The sequence below is a fragment of the Pantherophis guttatus genome, chromosome 7 (assembly GCF_059756535.1).
Source record: "Pantherophis guttatus breed Tessera chromosome 7, ASM5975653v1, whole genome shotgun sequence".
In the NCBI taxonomy this organism is placed as follows: domain Eukaryota; kingdom Metazoa; phylum Chordata; class Lepidosauria; order Squamata; family Colubridae; genus Pantherophis; species Pantherophis guttatus.
Window position 1 is genome coordinate 9,832,440 of NC_142069.1, and position 16,991 is coordinate 9,849,430.

The following is a 16,991-nucleotide window of genomic DNA, read 5'->3' on the forward strand; positions in this document are numbered from 1 at the left end:
CATTGACAATTTAAAAAGCTAAAAAGAAAAAAAAGGGGGGGGGGTTCACGCCAGCCCTGCTTGATGGAAAAGAAAAGTTTTCAGGGCACGGCGAAAGACCCGGAGATCCGATATCCTTCGTCTCTCCGGGGGCAAATCGTTCCAGAGGGCAGGAGCTGCCACAGAGAAGGTCCTCTCCCTGGGGGTCGCCAGCTGACATTGCCTGGCTGACGGCACCCTGAGGAGTCCCTCTCTGTGGGACATGTCTGAGTGACAAGGCCAGGGGTGGGCTGCTGTGGGTTCGCAGGGGTTCGGGAGTACCTCTAACTAAGATTCTGTGCAGTTCGGAGAACCACCAAATCCCACTCCTGGCTGGCCCCATCCTTCCCCACCCCTCCCCTTTCAGGAGTCCCCACGCAGCCTGGTTTGGTTTCAGATAAGTGCAGGACGTGTGCGGAGGCTTTGGGAGGGTGAAAAACAGGCCTACCAGAAGTTCAGGAAGGCTGGAAACGGGCCCATTTTTGGCCTCCAGAGGGCCTCCAGAGCCTGAGGAGGCCATTTTTGTCCTCCCAGAGACTCGAGGAAACCTTCCGGAGCCTGGGGAGGGCAAAAATGCCCCCACTGCTGTGGTGCAAGCTGACTAGGCCATGCCCACCATGGCCACGCCCACCCAGCAACTGGGCAGAGAACCCCTTACTAAAATTTTTGAAGCCCACCCCGGGTGAGGGATTTGTTCTGGGAAGAGAACCACAGGATTATGCAAAAGCTCTCGTCCCATTCGCTTGTCTTTTATATCTTATGGGAGGGGTCAATCATCTCCAAGCCTTACTCCCAAGTCGACCCTGTTTTCTTAATTGTTCCTGTCTTCTGGCAGCTCTGCACATGCGCACACTGGGAACAGGCTCACGCTGTTCTTCTGCCTCGCTGATATCAGACTCCGGAGGCACCTAAGTACTACGAGATGGCCTTGGCCCCCTCTCTGCCTCCGACTCAGAGCCATCATCTGAGCCTTCCCCAGACTCCAGGACTGGCCCACGATCCTCCCCAACCTCCTTGCTGTCCGAATCTGCTGCCAACTCTGCTGTCCGCTGGTGGGCCACAACAGGCGGCGGGGGGTGGGGGTGGGGTGGGGTTTGGATTAGATGACCTACAAAGTCCCTTCCGACTCTATTATTCTATTAAATCTATTAAACATGGACCATGGTAATGCTCTCCCCTTTCCCAAAAGCTGCTTCTGGGGTTTTGTAATAGAATGACACATTTAGGCATGAAGAATTTGGAAACAGAAACACAGTCTATTTAAAGAACACATTTGCTGTTTTTATTGGTGCCTTGTAGGGCAAATAATACTGAAAAAAAGGGCAATGAAAAAAAAACAAAAAAACCAAACCGAGCCCCACCCACCAACAAACCAGGTTTCTAGCAACCCACATTGTTGTTGTTGTTGTTTTTTTTTAAAGAGTACATCCACTCTTATCTTTGTTATTTATCGTGGTGTGAATGATAACATAAAACCGATAAAACATGAAAATATACAACTTATATTACACTATGTGTTATGAACAAAATATAAATCTATAACTCTATGTTATATTTACATAATTCTTTTTTTCTTTTCTTATTAAGCTTCAAGTGAGATGGTAGGGTTGCACACATACTTTGTTTTAAGCTCCGAGCATTTGATTGTCTTTTTTTTTCTCTTCTTCTTCTTCTTCGTCTTTTTTTCCTGCAATTTTTCTTCCCTCCCCCCATTTATAATAATAATAATAACAATAATAATAATAATAATAATTAATTAAAAAAAAGTTTGGAGAGATAAGCGCTTTAGAACCAACAGAGCTATGGAAAATACATTCACCCGGATTAACAAGCACCGCCAGCGAGACAAGCTTTCGACCCTCCCATTCATCTTCTCGATGGCTGATTTAAAAAGATATGCAGGACAATCCTAGTAGGCTTTGTAGTGCCACCAAGCAGGTGATGATGGTCTCAACTCAGATTAGGGAGGCGAGAGGGGGGTCAATTTGCAGGAGCATCTTAAAGGTAAAGGTTCCCCTCGCACATATGTGCTAGTCGTTCCCGACTCTAGGGGGGCGGTGCTCATCTCCGTTTCAAAGCCCAAGAGCCAGCGCTGTCCGAAGACGTCTCCGTGGTCATGTGGCCGGCATGACTCAATGCCAAAGGCGCACGGAGCGCTGTTACCTTCCCACCAAAGATGGTCCCTATTTTTCTACTTGCATTTTTTTATGTGCTTTCGAACTGCTAGGTTGGCAGAAGCTGGGACAAGTAACGGAAGCTCACCCCCATTAGGCGGCACTAGGGATTCGAACCGCTGAACTGCCGACCTTTCGATCGACAAGCTCAGCGTCTTAGCCACTTACTTGTATCCAATTCAGAAGAAAGCCCCCTTGAGCCCAAGGAGACTTACTCCTAAGTAAGTGCATATTGGACTAAAAAAAAAATCACAGCCCAGATCACCCAATCCACCTCGCCCTTCATTGCTTGACAGTGTTGATTGCCCAAATAATAGAGGGACGTAGCAATTTCTTGAAGAAACTTTCTGTCCTATTCTTAGTTCCCTAATCAGGATGATGACTGATAGAAGAGAATATTTGTAGCTCAGGGTTGAACTGTGGGATCTGGGCTTGGTGGTTTTCTTGCAGACGTTTTATTACCAAGCCAGGTAACATCCTCAGGGCTAAGACTGAGGATGTTACCTAGTTTGGCAATGAAAGGGCTGCAAGAAAACCACCAAGCTTCGAGAGCACCAAGGACCCCACAGGACGATTAACTCTGACTGAAGAGGATCTCTTGCAAAAAAGAAAGGTTGCAGCCACATGTTGTATATATCTGTCCTGTGAGCCCAGCCATTGACACAGATTATAATGATCGAGTTTCCTGGGGGGGGGGACGGGACCCTACAATGGTATAGTCAGAGGTTAAGAGCTTTTGATGTCTTGATTCCAGGGTCAGCTATTTGAGGGAGCGAACACCAATTGATGATAGACCAAAGGAAAAAAGAAATGGCAATATTGCTTTTGTCAATAAAACCATGAAGGAAAAAACACACATCACATTACACAAAAAAAATGAACACATGCGCACAAAGAGATAGACACATTCAGGGCGGGATTATGCGACGTTTTTCGATTGTGCGTATTACATGCCTTACATCTGGGATGGCCCCAATACAGGTTCATGAATGCTGCCTCCCTAACTCTCTCTCTCTCTCTATTTCCCTTCCAACAGGATCTTTACAAATATCTGTGGGTTTGGGACATGGCGGCCATTTCCTTTAGGTTAGGGGTGTCAAACTCAAGGATTGTGGGCTGGATCTGGCCCACGGGGTGCTTGGATCTGGCCCACAGGGCCACCCTGGAAACAATGAAGGACCGGCCTGCGGTGCCTCTGCCAGTGAAACCAGGCTCCCGATCTCCATTTTTGAATGGGAAAGCCTCCTGCAACCCTCTGCCAATGAAAACGGAGCTCGGGAGGGCCGCGTTTTCATTGGCAGAGGGTTACAGGAGGCCGTCCCAGCCGAAAACAGAGATTGGGAGCCCAGTTTCGCTGGCAGAGCACTCGGGTCGCCACAGGCATCCCTGACGCGAGTGACGTCAAGCTGGCCACACCCACCCTGGCCATGCCCCCTAATCCCCCCCCGAGGTCAAACACAACCCTGATGCGGCCCTCAATGAAATCGAGTTTGGCACCCCTGCTTTATGCCATTAGGAAGGCCAGGCTAGGATCAGAAGGAAACGGCAGGTCAAATCCACCAAGTTCGCTTAGATGGAAAAAGTGACATGACTGAAACGGAATCCATAAAAGAGACGGCACAATTTCTTTTTTTCCAAACATCCAGGGTATCTCTATATAACCATCACGGCGATCTGTAGATACATCCATGTATGGTGTAACGTGTGAATATGGAGAAATTGTCAAGAGCTCGGGATCCGAGAAGGGATTTCACACAAAGTAGAGGAAGAATGGAATGGAATGGAATGGAATGGAATGGAATAGAATAGAATAGAATAACAGAGTTGGAAGGGACCTTGGAGGTCTTCTAGTCCAACCCACTGCTTAGGCAGGAAACCATACACCACTTCAGACAAATGGTTATCCAACATCCAAGTCTCTTACATGACATCCAGAATCTGCCTTTCAATCGGGTACAGTACAGGTAGTCCTCGACGTACGACCACAATCGAGCTCCAAATTAATTTTACTAAACAAGACAACTGTGATCTGATTTTTGCCCCGTTTTACGACCTTCCTCGCCACAGTCGTGAAGTGAATTCACCGGAGTTGTTACGTTAGTGACATGGTTGTTAAACGAATCTGGCTTCCCCATTGACTTCGCTGGTCATGAGGTCGCAAAAGGGGATCCCATGACCCCGGGAAAGTGCAACCGTCATAAATATGAGTCTGTGGCCCAGTGTCTCAATTTTGATCACATGACCATGGAAAAGTCGCAACGGTCATGTGAAAAATGGCCGTCAGTCACTTTTTTCAGTGCCGTTGTAACTTTGAACGGTCACTAAACAAACGGTCATAAATGGAGGACTACCTGCAATGTAGTTAGCCTGCAATGCACATAATTCTAATTTCTCACTTCCTTTAGTATTACCCAACTATTACATCAATAACCGAAGGCTTTTTCTTTGCATGTTAATGACTATAAGGCAGTTCTACTTCTCTCTTTCATGTCTACAGTTGGAATACAACAAAGAAGAGGAATTCCCCCCCACTCTCCCATCCTGATTTTACTGCATTCAATTCAGGGGCCTTATAAATATCCATATTTTTTTTCTTTGAGGCAATGGATATGAACTGCAAATGGAGCTAGAGCTAATATTTATACTTTAAATCAAGGGGATGCATGAGTTGCAAATAATTTGAGCTTCACTGATTTGAAGCAGGTTTCAGTTTTGTTTTCAAACAGTACCACACATAAAAACTTTATTAAAGCGGATTTCAGCTTAAAATTAACAGGAACTATGACTGAACTGTTGGGTCATTTTTATCTACTGAGGATAAGCCTGAGTAAATGGGACTTTATCTCCTATTTTTCGTTGGACACAAGTTTGAGGGTCTGGAAAATATAAATATGTTTTCCAGACCCTCAAACTTGATTCAGGTTTCTTTCCCCATGATGCAGGATTTTTTTTGTAAAAAAAAGTACTTATTAGCTCTAGCTCTTTGATAAGAATTTGTGAAAACAACCAGTTAAAATAGACATGGAGAAAAAAAATTCAGATTCAAATTCTGAAACATTGCACAAATTGTAAATTTCAGCAGAAACTTTGGTTGAAATCCTAACATCAGTTTAGGATTCCAAAGATAGATTCGGGGCGTGTCTGTCTTTCCCAAATATAGATTCCGGGTGTGCAGTAAATCACTTGATTGTGAGGCTAGGATATTGAAATTACTACGCACATTTATAAAACTAAAACCTGGGTATCTCGAAAAAGTGCCAAGAAATCCCAAACAAATTATTTTATTAAGGCTTGGATGATCCTCCCAAGCACTGAGATAATCTCATCTGCAAAAAGAATTCAAATAGTCTGCATATTATTTATCATTTAAATAAGCATCCCAAACTTTCAGCTGATGTTTTAAAGAAACGGAGCAGAAGCTGTATTTTGGTGAAGCAGAACAAATTTGGAGAGTTAGGGGTGTTTTTTGGGGCAGAGTCATTCTCCTACTTTCTTTCCCTAGCAGTTGTAAATCCAGTTCGATGAAAAAGAACTTGGTTTTGAATTTTCATTGGAAGGAGAAGGAAAAACTCCAGGGAATTCTCCTGGGTGCAGGCCAGGGTAGGGTGGTATTCCTGCAGTGATTTTGTTACGAGATGACCAAAAGGTATTTGGGAAGGACCTCCCTTTCATTCTACAACGCCACTTCAACAGCTTTCCTTTGCTTTCCGCATTAATTCCCAAGGAAAGAAAAAACAGAAGAAATGCTTCATCCGGTTGGGACTTTTCAGAACATCTAAGGAGGCCTCTGGATGGAGGAACAATGAGCAACAGAAAACAACACCGACAGCAGCGTCCTCTGCCAACCTCGGACAATGCAATACACTGAAAAATGTCACTCCGAGACATGCACACGACACTGCCAAAGATCCTGAGAATAAAAATAATGAAGTTCCTCTTTCGCAGGACAGATTGGTTTTTTTTAAAGAAACCGCAAGACAGATGCATAATTAGATGACAACGAGATACAGAGAGAAAGAGAGAGAGAGAAGACACAGCTACAAAAACCTACTACAGCAAGGGTCTCGCAAGCTAATATTACAAGCATCCTCTGTTTTACAAGTTGAGAATTCATCTCAATGCCTAGTGAATTCACTCATTCAGAAAAGGAGGAACTAAACAGTTCACCCTTATTAAACCAAGTCTTTAAATAGACGCTATTGTCTGGTTGCCATTAATTCCAGGGGATAAGTTTTTTTTTTTTGCTAAGAGAAGCTTACAATTGTACCGAGTATAATTATTTTCAACTTTAGAAGACAGGCGATGTCAGAGGCTTCCACGGGGACAATAAATGTTCATCTCATTCGGATTACGTTACAAAAAAATAAAATAAAACGAAATAGAAAATGGCTCTGTACAAGCGTGCTGTAAGGAGGTTAAACACAATTTTGTTTGTGGAGGGGGAAAAAAAATGTGATGAAAAAGGGTCTATTGCAAAAACCAATCTCTGAAACATCCCGCCCCCCCTGCCACCACCATCCATGCAATAATGAGAAGATTTGATTACTCAACTAATTAGAGGCTGAAATAATAATTGTTAGCGACCCCTCTGGGATTAATACAGCAGAATGAAGATGTTAAAGTATTTAACGATCCTCTTTTGCAAATACAAAGCATGAGAAACTTATGGATGGGGCTGAGACAGGGGTGAGTTGCTGGGGGTTCGGGAGAATCTGTAGCTAAGATTCTGTGCAGTTCGGAGAACCCCCAAATCCCACTCCTGGCTGGCCCCAATTACCCCACCCCGCCTTCCCCTCCCAGGAGTCCCCACGCGGCCCATTTTGGATGCAGGTAAGTGCAGGGTGTGCATGGAGGCTCGGGGAGGGTGAATAACGAGCCTACCGGAAAATCGGGAAGGCCGGAAACGGGCCCATTTCTGGCCTCCAGAGCCTGGGGAGGCTGTTTTTGCCCTCCTGGAGGCTCGAGGAAAGCCTCTGGAGCCCGGGAAGGGCAAAAATGCCCCCCCTCCCTGCTGTGGTGCAAGAGGCTGACTAGGCCACACCCACCATGGCTACACCCACCAGCAACTGGGCAGAGAACCCCTTGCTAAAATTTTTGAAGCCCACCCCTGGGCTGAGAGACCAAAAATGCACTATGGGAGGTACTCTACAATCATGCATTGACGTTAGACAATCTGGTGGTTTGAAATATTGTCGGTCCCATTTTTGTATCAGCCAAACAGCCCCGTAACATCAGAAGATAGGGGTCTCACTGCTATGGGTCCTGATACAGTTTAAATTAGATATGACTAGTTATAGATCTAGCCCACCGAATTCAGTGGGTTCTACTGTTGAGTAGACATTATTTGATATTCTCACCATTTACCTGTTCCACTGGGCTACGCAGTGCTTCTTGACCTGGAATTATGTCCTGCCGTGCTCCATGGAACTTGTAGTAGCATCCATCAGGATAAACTCTAGCTGAATCAAGACCGCTGGCATGAAAACGTCAACTCCCAGGGACAATGTAACAATCATTCGTACAACTTGCAGCCAAACGAGAGGAGAAGATGTTGAAAAAGGATCAAGGGGTAGTAATACAGAATAAGACAGGGCATGGGACTCCTTATTTTCACTGACTGAGCACAAATTAGCCAAAGCTAAGTCACTTTAAGTTCTCTTGATTGTCCTAGGGAATTTTAACTTTTCCATTGTGGCCCAGATGATTGCTCCATGAATCTTAACATTCCTGGATTTAAAAACACCACCACCAAATCTCTCTCCCTGATCAAGGTGATTGGGGGTTTTTTTGGTTCACATAAGATACCCGCAAAATCTCACCCTTGCAGAAATTTTACATGACACTGTAATGAGGATCCTTCCTTCTAATTTACAAACGTGGAATTTCGCTCTGTTGGGACAGGATGCTAGCATATGAGTGGGACACTCTTGACAAAGTTGGGATACCCGGGGTCACTTTGGAGCATAAGAAGGCTCAGATGCTTTCTCCCATTGAAAAAGGGAAGTTTTGTCTTCTCAAATTCGCCAGGGAGAAGATGAATTTTGATTCTCAGAGGTTGCATCTCATGCCTGCAAGAATTTTTGCATGCCTGCAAACCTGAGGCCTCCCTGACTAACAGTGCATTTCTTTTCCAGCAGACTGATTATGGTGAATCTCTCTCTCTCTCATTCTTTCTCTCTTTCTCTCTCTCTCTCTCTCTCTTTCATCCTGTGGTGAAATGCAGCCGGTTCTATCCGGCTCAGGCGAACCGGTAGCACCAGCGGCAGGAGGCTCCGCCCACCCGCTCGGATGTCATCACGTCCCATTTTTGATGCTCTGTGCATGCACAGAAGATCCTATGCATGTGTGTTCCCATTTGTGAACCGGTAGCGAAGGTAAGTGGATTTCACCCCTGCTCTCATCTATCTATCTATCTATCTATCTATCTATCTATCTATGTCTGTCTATCTATACCTATCTATCATCTATCTATCATCTGTCATCTATTATCTCTCTTTCTCTCCATCCATCATCCATCCATCCATCCATCCACCCAAAAACCCATCTATCATCCATTGTATCTATCCTCAATTTTTCCTACAATCATAATCTCACCGAGATGTTCTTCTACAGGAAATCTCTTTCCTCAAAATTGTGAAAGTGAATTTGCTATAAAATTAGTTTTCAAAGGAGTAAAAAAATAAAAACAAAAAAATGGTTGCAAATGTCAGCAGAAGAAGAGTGATATACTGGCATTTAAATTAGTCTATGGGATGTCTAAAGAGTATGCAAAACCATTCCTTATCAACTTCTCTCAACAGCCTCTCTGGCTTCTCCAGCTTTTATTCATTCCTAAGGGAAGACCTTCAAAAGAATGTCCTCTTTTTGGTCTTTTTTTTTTTAAAAAAACTTGGGAATTATAGATATCCCGAGAAGCTTTTGAATTGAATCATAGAAAAGAGGTATAGCAGAAAATCACTTTGACAGTGGTTTTCTTCAGCACTTCCAGCAATAAAATAAGCTCCAAACACTAGCGGGAGAAGTTCTCAATTACTTGGAGAAGAATGTAACAAACCGGAAATAGAACCAAACTTTTGAGAAAATGCAAGAAGGAATTTGGTGCATTGCTAGTTAGGACTACTAACCATTGCAACCATTTAGCGTTTTGCATCACAGACATAGCCAAGATTAAATATTCTCACACATCATGTATTTATGAAGATTCCAACCTCGTAGATTTTGATGGAATCTGGAGTTGAAACAAAGGGGGAACAAAGCCACATTATTAATCTGGGCAAAATGGTGGATCTTAAGAGTCTCAAAAAAAAAAAAAAAAATCAGAAATATTTTTGTTCTGAAAAATAGGGAACCGTCTGTTGAGGGTTGCTTTTTTTTTTAGAAAAGGAGAACAAAATGTTCAGTTTTCACATTACACATTTATAATATATATTGAAAGGCTCAAGAGTATATTTAATAAACCAAAACCAAGCAATCGGAGGAAAGTTACGATCGATTTCAAGTCTCTTATAAATCATTTTGGACCATCATTAATTTAATTATTTTTTTTTTACAGTGATGAATGGGCCCTGGTGAAATGCCAGATGTTTTTCTTAAATATATATATATATATATATCAAAAGGAGGAAAGAATATATATTTGTTTTTAAAATACCTGAACAGCTGTACTTATGCTTTATGGTGACTGCCAAATCAAAAATAATGCAGAAAAAAGATAAATTAATTATGCATAATTTACTAGCTGGAACTGCTGATCGTATTGTTTGTGTATTATGATATGCACCTTTATGACATTAAGATAAAGAAGCAGGTCAGCTGGGAAAAAAAAATGTGGACAATGATGAAATGCTACGATAACAAGACAAAACAAGACATCACGATGGAGATGCATGACTCTGAATAGAACCCCAGAACAAGTTATTTGAGACGGAGGGAGGAACAGGAAAGGTTTTGCTGAAAGAAACATTGGAATGGTGCCAATATGGTGCCCAAGAGGCATGGCATCGCACGGTTGTTTGAGATAATTGGTCATTGTCTACATCTACGGCAGGGATCTCCATAGATGGCAGCTTTAAGGCTTGTGGACTTCAACTCCCAGAATTCCCCAGCCAGCATGGGCCTCACCTCCGTGATGCCTTCTTTTCATTTGTTAATTATCATTGCTTTTCACGGATGGCTGAGGAATTCTGGGAGTTGAAGTCCACAAGTCTTAAAGTTGGGAGATTTGGAGATCCTTGCTCTACAGCAGGGGTGTAGATCTGGCCCAAGGGGTGCTTAGATCTGGAAACAGTGAAAGACTGGGCCGTGGTGCCTCTGCCAATGAAAACGGAGCTCGGGAGGCTGAGCACGCGGCCCTCTTGAGCTCCGTTTTTGCTGGCAGAGGGTTGCAGGAGGCCGTGGCAGCTGAAAACGGAGCTCGGGAGCCCGTTTTCGCTGGCAGAGTGCTTGGGCCGCCACAGGCGCCCCCGACATGAGTGATGTTGAGCCTGCCAGGCCCACCCTGGCCCTGCGAGATCAAACACAACCCTCAATGAAGTCGAGTTTGACACCCCCGCTCGACAGGATGCCAGCATTTTTCACCTGTACAGAAAAGACAGGGCAACCTTAAGACCTAAACTTCAATCAGAAATACTGCCGTTTTTATATACAGTGCAGGTGTAAATTTATTTTCTCATTTCCCACTTAACTGTTGTTAATTCCATTGATGCCTATGGTCAGAAATAAGCCTCTGCTGCTGCTCATTTTATTAAACGGAGTTTAGGATGGCAGGTTTAGCTTGCTCTTTGTGCAATATCGTTCTCCTCCTTGTCTTGCACTGACTACTTTTCATATTTTTATTTTATTTTATTGATTAGATTTCCAGGACTTTGTAAGTATTTTGCAAGTTTCCCTGAAAAAAAGACCCTGTCTTATTATTTTTTTTCAACCCCGAAATAAGCGCTTGGCCTTATTTTCCGGGAGGTCTTATTATTTTGAGGCACGTGGAGCAAGATGGGGCTCCTATTGCCAAATTTACCTGATTTCCAGCTCTGTGTTTAAATATTTTTGGGGAGGACTTATTTTCGGGGGGAAGCTTATTTTCGGGGAAACAGGGTTTGTATATATAATGGTATAAAAATGTTAATTATTTTAGTTCCAGAGTTTGCAGAATGTGTGTGTGTGCGTGTGTGTGTGTGTGTAATTTTCATTCTGAGGTTTTCGCGGGTGTTTGTATGTAGGTCTTTGGTCATTTGGGTTTTCTCCCGCGTAAAATTGGAAGTGTCTTGGCGACGTTTCGACAAGCACGAAGCCGAAAACACCAGCCTGAAGATGACGAATGAGACTTCGTCGAAACGTCGCCAAGACACTTCCAATTTTACGCGGGAGAAAACCCAAATAGCCAAAGACATACATATATATATATATATATATGTATATATATTTACTTTTTTTTAAAAAGAAGAGGAATTCTGGGGCGCTCAAAAACCTTCTTTGGAATGTTATGTTTTCCCATAAGTAGTTTTCCTATACAAGTAGTCCTCGACTTACGACCACCATTGAGTTCCAAATTTCTGTTGCTAAGTGAGACATTTGTTAAATGAGTATGCCCCAATTTTATGATCTTTTTTGCCACTGTTGTTAAACAAATCACTTGCAGTTGTTAAGTTAGTAACAAGTTGTTAAGAGAATCTGGCTTCTCAGACAGTCGCAAAAGGGGATTAATTGCATGATTTTGGGACACTGCAACGGTCATAAATATGAGCCAATTGCCAAGCAGCTGAATTTTGATCATGTGACGTTGAGGATGCTGCAACAGTCGTTAAGTGTGAAAAATGGCCATAAGTCATTTTTTTCAGTGCCATTGTAACTTTGAATGGTCACTAAACGAACTGTTGTAAGTCGAGGACTAACTATATATGACTTATATATCAGATTTGCACTCGTAATAAACCAATTAGAATGGCAAAATGCATCTGCTACCCCTACCTTCCCTACTTCTATCAGCAGTTTTGTTTACGAGATTGGCCAAAGCCAGCTGCGATCCTTAAATCTATGGTCATCAAAGTGCTTCAAACTAATCTTGAGAGAGAGGAGGGAGAGGAGAGAAAGAGAGTGAAGTGGGGGGGGGGGGAAGAAAATAAGAGAACATTAAACCCACTTATTCAAAGTGGGTTTAATATTCAAAGGGCCTGGTGGCTCAGCAGACTGATAGCATTGTGATTAACACCAGCTGTCTGCAATTACTGTAAGTTCGAATCTCGCCAGGCTCAAGGTTGACTCAGCCTTCCATCCTTTCTAAGGTAGGTAAATTGAGGACCCAGTTATGGGGGCAATAAGCTGACTTTGTATAAATATACAAAAGTATGAAGGCTATTGCTTAGCGCATTGTAAGCCGCCCTGAGTTTCCGGAGAAGGGCGGCATATAAATCAAATTAAAAAAAAAAGTTTTCTTTCCATCTTCATCCCAACAAACAGCCAAAGTTTTCACAAATCCAGGCAACCTTCAAGAGACCCCGGCAATCAATTGTCTTTCAATCAGTGTCACCAAAAGTCTAGGATTACGCAACCAGATTTCCTTCGATATTGGAATAAACTGTAGGACTAAGGGCAGGAAATTTTGCATGCTAGTAGGGGCTTTTGAGCAGAAGGTACATCTCAACATGTGTCTGACATGCCAACGCCTAGACTAGGTTGGTCGGTGAATCAAATTATTCTGGCTGAATAGAAGTTCCCGGAAACCACAAAAACAGTAGCCCCAGTGACATGAGGGCATCTCTTACGCATGGCTAGCCCTCCTCTTCAAAGCCATATTTCACACCACGGGAAACAGGGCGAAAGCTTCAGCTTCTGCACTTATCACAACAACGAGGAAAGCAAGAAGACAGACCAGCTAGATGAATCACACACAGGGTCCATGAGATTTCCACAGATCAGACAAAAACGTTATCGGTGCGACCGTAAGATATAGACTCGGCTCCCATCCTATTAAAGATGTAACTGTGGGTCTGAAAATTTGGACATAAAGTTTTGGCCAATCCTTTTCTTTTCATTCCAGCGATCTAATTAGGAAGCTGCTGCTTCCTTTTCTGTTCCTCTGGACAAAAAAAAAAAAAAATATCTATGTTTCTATACCTACCTACTTTGCAGATACCATACAGATTCAAACTTTTTGGGAATGCAATTGAGTTATTCAATTTTGCTCTCACAATCGCTTGGTATTTGGTCCCCTTAAACCATCGACACACAATCCATGCGCGCGCGCACACACAAATCCAAAGTTTGCCTGTCTCTATATAGATTTGATTCACCTGAGAATCACTTCAAGTTTATTTAAAAAAAAAAAAAAAAGCAACAAGAACTAACCTTATCAGGTGCTGGCAATGGACTTCTTCAAGAGATTGTCTAAGACACAATGCTTCCCTAATTTAAGACTAAAGACAAGATGAAAGAAAGACAATCAAGACAACCAAATGAGAAAAGAAAATTATGAAATAGACATCATTTCTCACATTAGTACAGATTTGGCACTTTGCTCAACATTTGATCTGGTCTGGAATTGGTGAAAAGTAAAAGGAGGACTCTCCTAAAAAAGGAAGAGGTTGATTGGCTGATTGCTTGGGGTGGCTACAACAGAGATATGTCTAACTATAGTCCATGTAGCAGAATTTGCCCAGTTAGGATTGGCTAGTTGCTTGGGGTGGCTACAACAGAGATATGTCTAACTATAGCCCATGTAGCAGAATTTGCTCAGTTAGGATTATGAACACCAAATTAAAGGAATGGCTGAGAAGATTGAAATGGGAAGAGGTGATGGGAATCTCTCTAAGATATTCCGATTTGGAGACCCAATCACTTTTGGATCCAGTCCAAAAGGACCAATAAAGGAGAATATTTGTAGCTCAGGGTTGAAATGAGGGATCCTTGATGCTCTCTGAGCTTGGTTTGATTCTTGCAGATGTTTCATGACCCAACTGAAGGCTTAGTGTTTTAACATAATGACAGAATTGGAAGGGACCCTTGGAGCTCTTCTAGTCCAACCTCTTGCTTAAGCAGGAAACCTTATACCATTTAGGTAATACCATCAGTGCTAGAAGAGAGTGGATTTTGCTTCCAGCATTGGTGATGTTACCTAGTTTGGGTAATGAATCATCTGCAAACCCCCCCCCAAAAAACAACCAAGCTCAGAGAACACCAAGGCCGTCTGACTGAAAAGACCTTTGTAAAGATGATGACCGAACAATAACCAAGGACAGATATCCAGTCAACCAATTGCATTTTGGATAATTAATTTATGTCTTTCTCTGTGAAAAGACTGTGACCATCAATTTATTTGCAAAAGGGCTGACATTCAGAATTTTGGGAGGGGTTGAAAACTCACGGTCTACTAGACTAAGATGAACCGATCTAGATGAGCTACTAGACTGGGCAACCTTTATTCAGTCAAGAGTTACATTCCCATTGGACTAATAAGCTAGGGCCACACAGCCGACATCGGGTGGGGAAGGATTCAAACTGGATACTGTCCACTTTTAACGAGACCTTCCAGTTTTGTCTCATGCAGAGAGCTTCAGGAAGGAACAGGTCATTTTTTATTCTGATTTCAAGAGCTCTGAAGGTAGACTGAGGGCCAATTCCTGTTCTGAAAGGATAAGTGGTCTCGCCTGGCGTAAAGGTACATTGATAAGACCAAAAGCGTGGGCTGTAAATGATATAATTAATGCAAATGTTTATTGCATCCTGCGCAGTATCCCATTGGCACTGGCATAAGACACCAAAGGCTCTGAGCAGATCCTAAATGTTCAATCTCCAGCATTTTGATTTTTCTACACAATAATCCTTAGGTTCTCTTCCCTGCTGCAGAGCCACCGTTGACTCAGATTCTGCATGGGTTCAACCTGGCTTGGTCCCTGCATCCCTGCCAGATGCATAACGTGCTTTCAAGTCTAATTCTGGAAAGGTGGAAGAAAAGATGGTGGAAACACGAGGAAGGGGAGGAATTAAAAGAAGCCTATCGTTGGTCCCTCCCCTCTTACCAGATGCATCATTATCTCTCCCAACCCCACCCCACCCCAAAAATCTTAATTTTTTTTTCTTTAAATTGTACACAAAACAACAGAACACATTCACAAGCCACTTGTTGGCACTGTGTACCTGAGTGAGAATTTTCTAGAACATTATAGAACAAATAGCCATAAAGTTTATTTGAAAAATAATAATAATAAAAGGTCGAACGGGTAAGACTTCAGTGCTTGGGTCTAGCAGCTGAATTACTGGCATTATGTTACCCATAGCTTATTTTTTTTTGTCCTTTTTTTTTTCTTTGTCATGATTGACTTCCTTGATAGGGTTTCTTCCTCTGAGCCTTTTGTCTTTCTTTTCCTTTCTTTTTTTCTCCTTTCTTTTAGAATTCCTTTCTTGCTTTTCCAAAGTTCTCAACGCAGGCTGATATCTCCTGATCAGCTGATGTCCCAACTAGTAAAGACTAAAAAAGTTTTAAGTAACAGTCAGTGTGTGAGGATAAAGTTTGTGTGCTTGGCCACTGGGTAAGAAACCGGACTTGGGGGGGGGGTCTCCGTTAAAGTCCTCCGAGGTCAAAACCAAGAATGGGAACCCCCCCGATCAGTTGGCTTGTCCTGCAATGTGGTTTTCGCTTTCACTGCCGTAGTCCACATCGCGGTCATCTTCTTCATCCTCATCGTCTTCGTACATTTCGCCATTGATGTCCTCGCTCTGCATTTCCTCTTTGACATGAGAAGCCTCCTCGTTTTTGATGCCGTAAGTGCTCTGGATGATGGGCATTCCAGGTTCTGGGCTACTAGATACACTTGAATGCTCGGAGGGAAGATGCGGGGAGGGCATTCCCGTCATGGCGATGGCTCCCGGATAGACGACACCGGCTGTCGCAATAGGAATCTGTGCTTGCTGTCTGTGGGCGATAAAGGAAGACAGGCATGAACAGTAGTTAGGATATGGAAAAGGGAGTCCTCTTGTAGAAAATTAGCACCCATCTGTTCTGACCTAGGCTTCCCCAGCAGCACGAAACCAAGTCCTCGTCCTGATAAACCCCTTTTATTTAATTTACAGTGACTTCTTCTCCAGCAAAGTCTTTCCTCTCCCACAGTCTTTCAAGATAGTTCCCCATTACTGAGCTTTATCAGGCTTGGGGAGTGGCCAGGCGGATGGGTAAAATGAGGGGGCAATATGCTATTTAGTATACTGTCTTTGGTGGGCGGCATAGAAATATGACAAATAAATAAATAAATAAATAAATAAATAAATAAATAAATAAATAAGATTGAAGTCATAATGGTGATTTTATTCAGGCTGATGATCTCTCTTTTTCTCTTTCCCTGTGTACATGTTTTAGCTAGCTTTGCAAACAGAGACATGTGTTTAGTAAGCAGCACCTTGATCATAACTGGTTTGAGAAGAGATCAAGGCAAAAACAGGAGAGAGAGAGAAAGGGAGGGAGAGAGGGAGACAGAGATATGGAGAGAAAGAGAGAGAGAAGCTAACCACTATTGCCAAATGCTTCATTCAAATCACTGCAATTAATCTGATTTGTTAATAAAGGCCATTGATCCAGAAACTAATTTGAATAACAGGAAATCTCTAAACCTAAAGCCAGACCCAGAAATATATTTCCGTTCAGTCTCATTTGCTTTAAGCCTAAGCCTTTTCCTTCCCATCCTGACCCTAAAAACCTTCAGGCATGTGGACAAAAATCTTGACATCATTACTCGTCCGGCACAATTAAAAAGACAGAACTGGGTATCACCAGCACATTGGTGATGATGACCTCATCCAGAAAACTCATGTAGA

General features: G+C 42.8%; 1 protein-coding gene across 7 annotated transcripts in view; it reads right to left on the minus strand.

Moving 5' to 3' along the window:
• Positions 1-1,277: 1,277 nt before the first annotated feature.
• Positions 1,278-16,991, minus strand: part of SOX5 (SRY-box transcription factor 5) — a 1,038,733-nt gene continuing 1,023,019 nt past the window's right edge. For all 7 annotated transcript variants that reach the window (XM_087873007.1, XM_060688637.2, XM_087873006.1 and 4 more), the window contains one exon: positions 1,278-16,095. In XM_087873007.1, the coding sequence (XP_087729133.1) occupies positions 15,789-16,095 (307 nt within the window). In that variant the 3' untranslated portion in view covers positions 1,278-15,788. The remainder of the gene's footprint in view (positions 16,096-16,991) is intronic.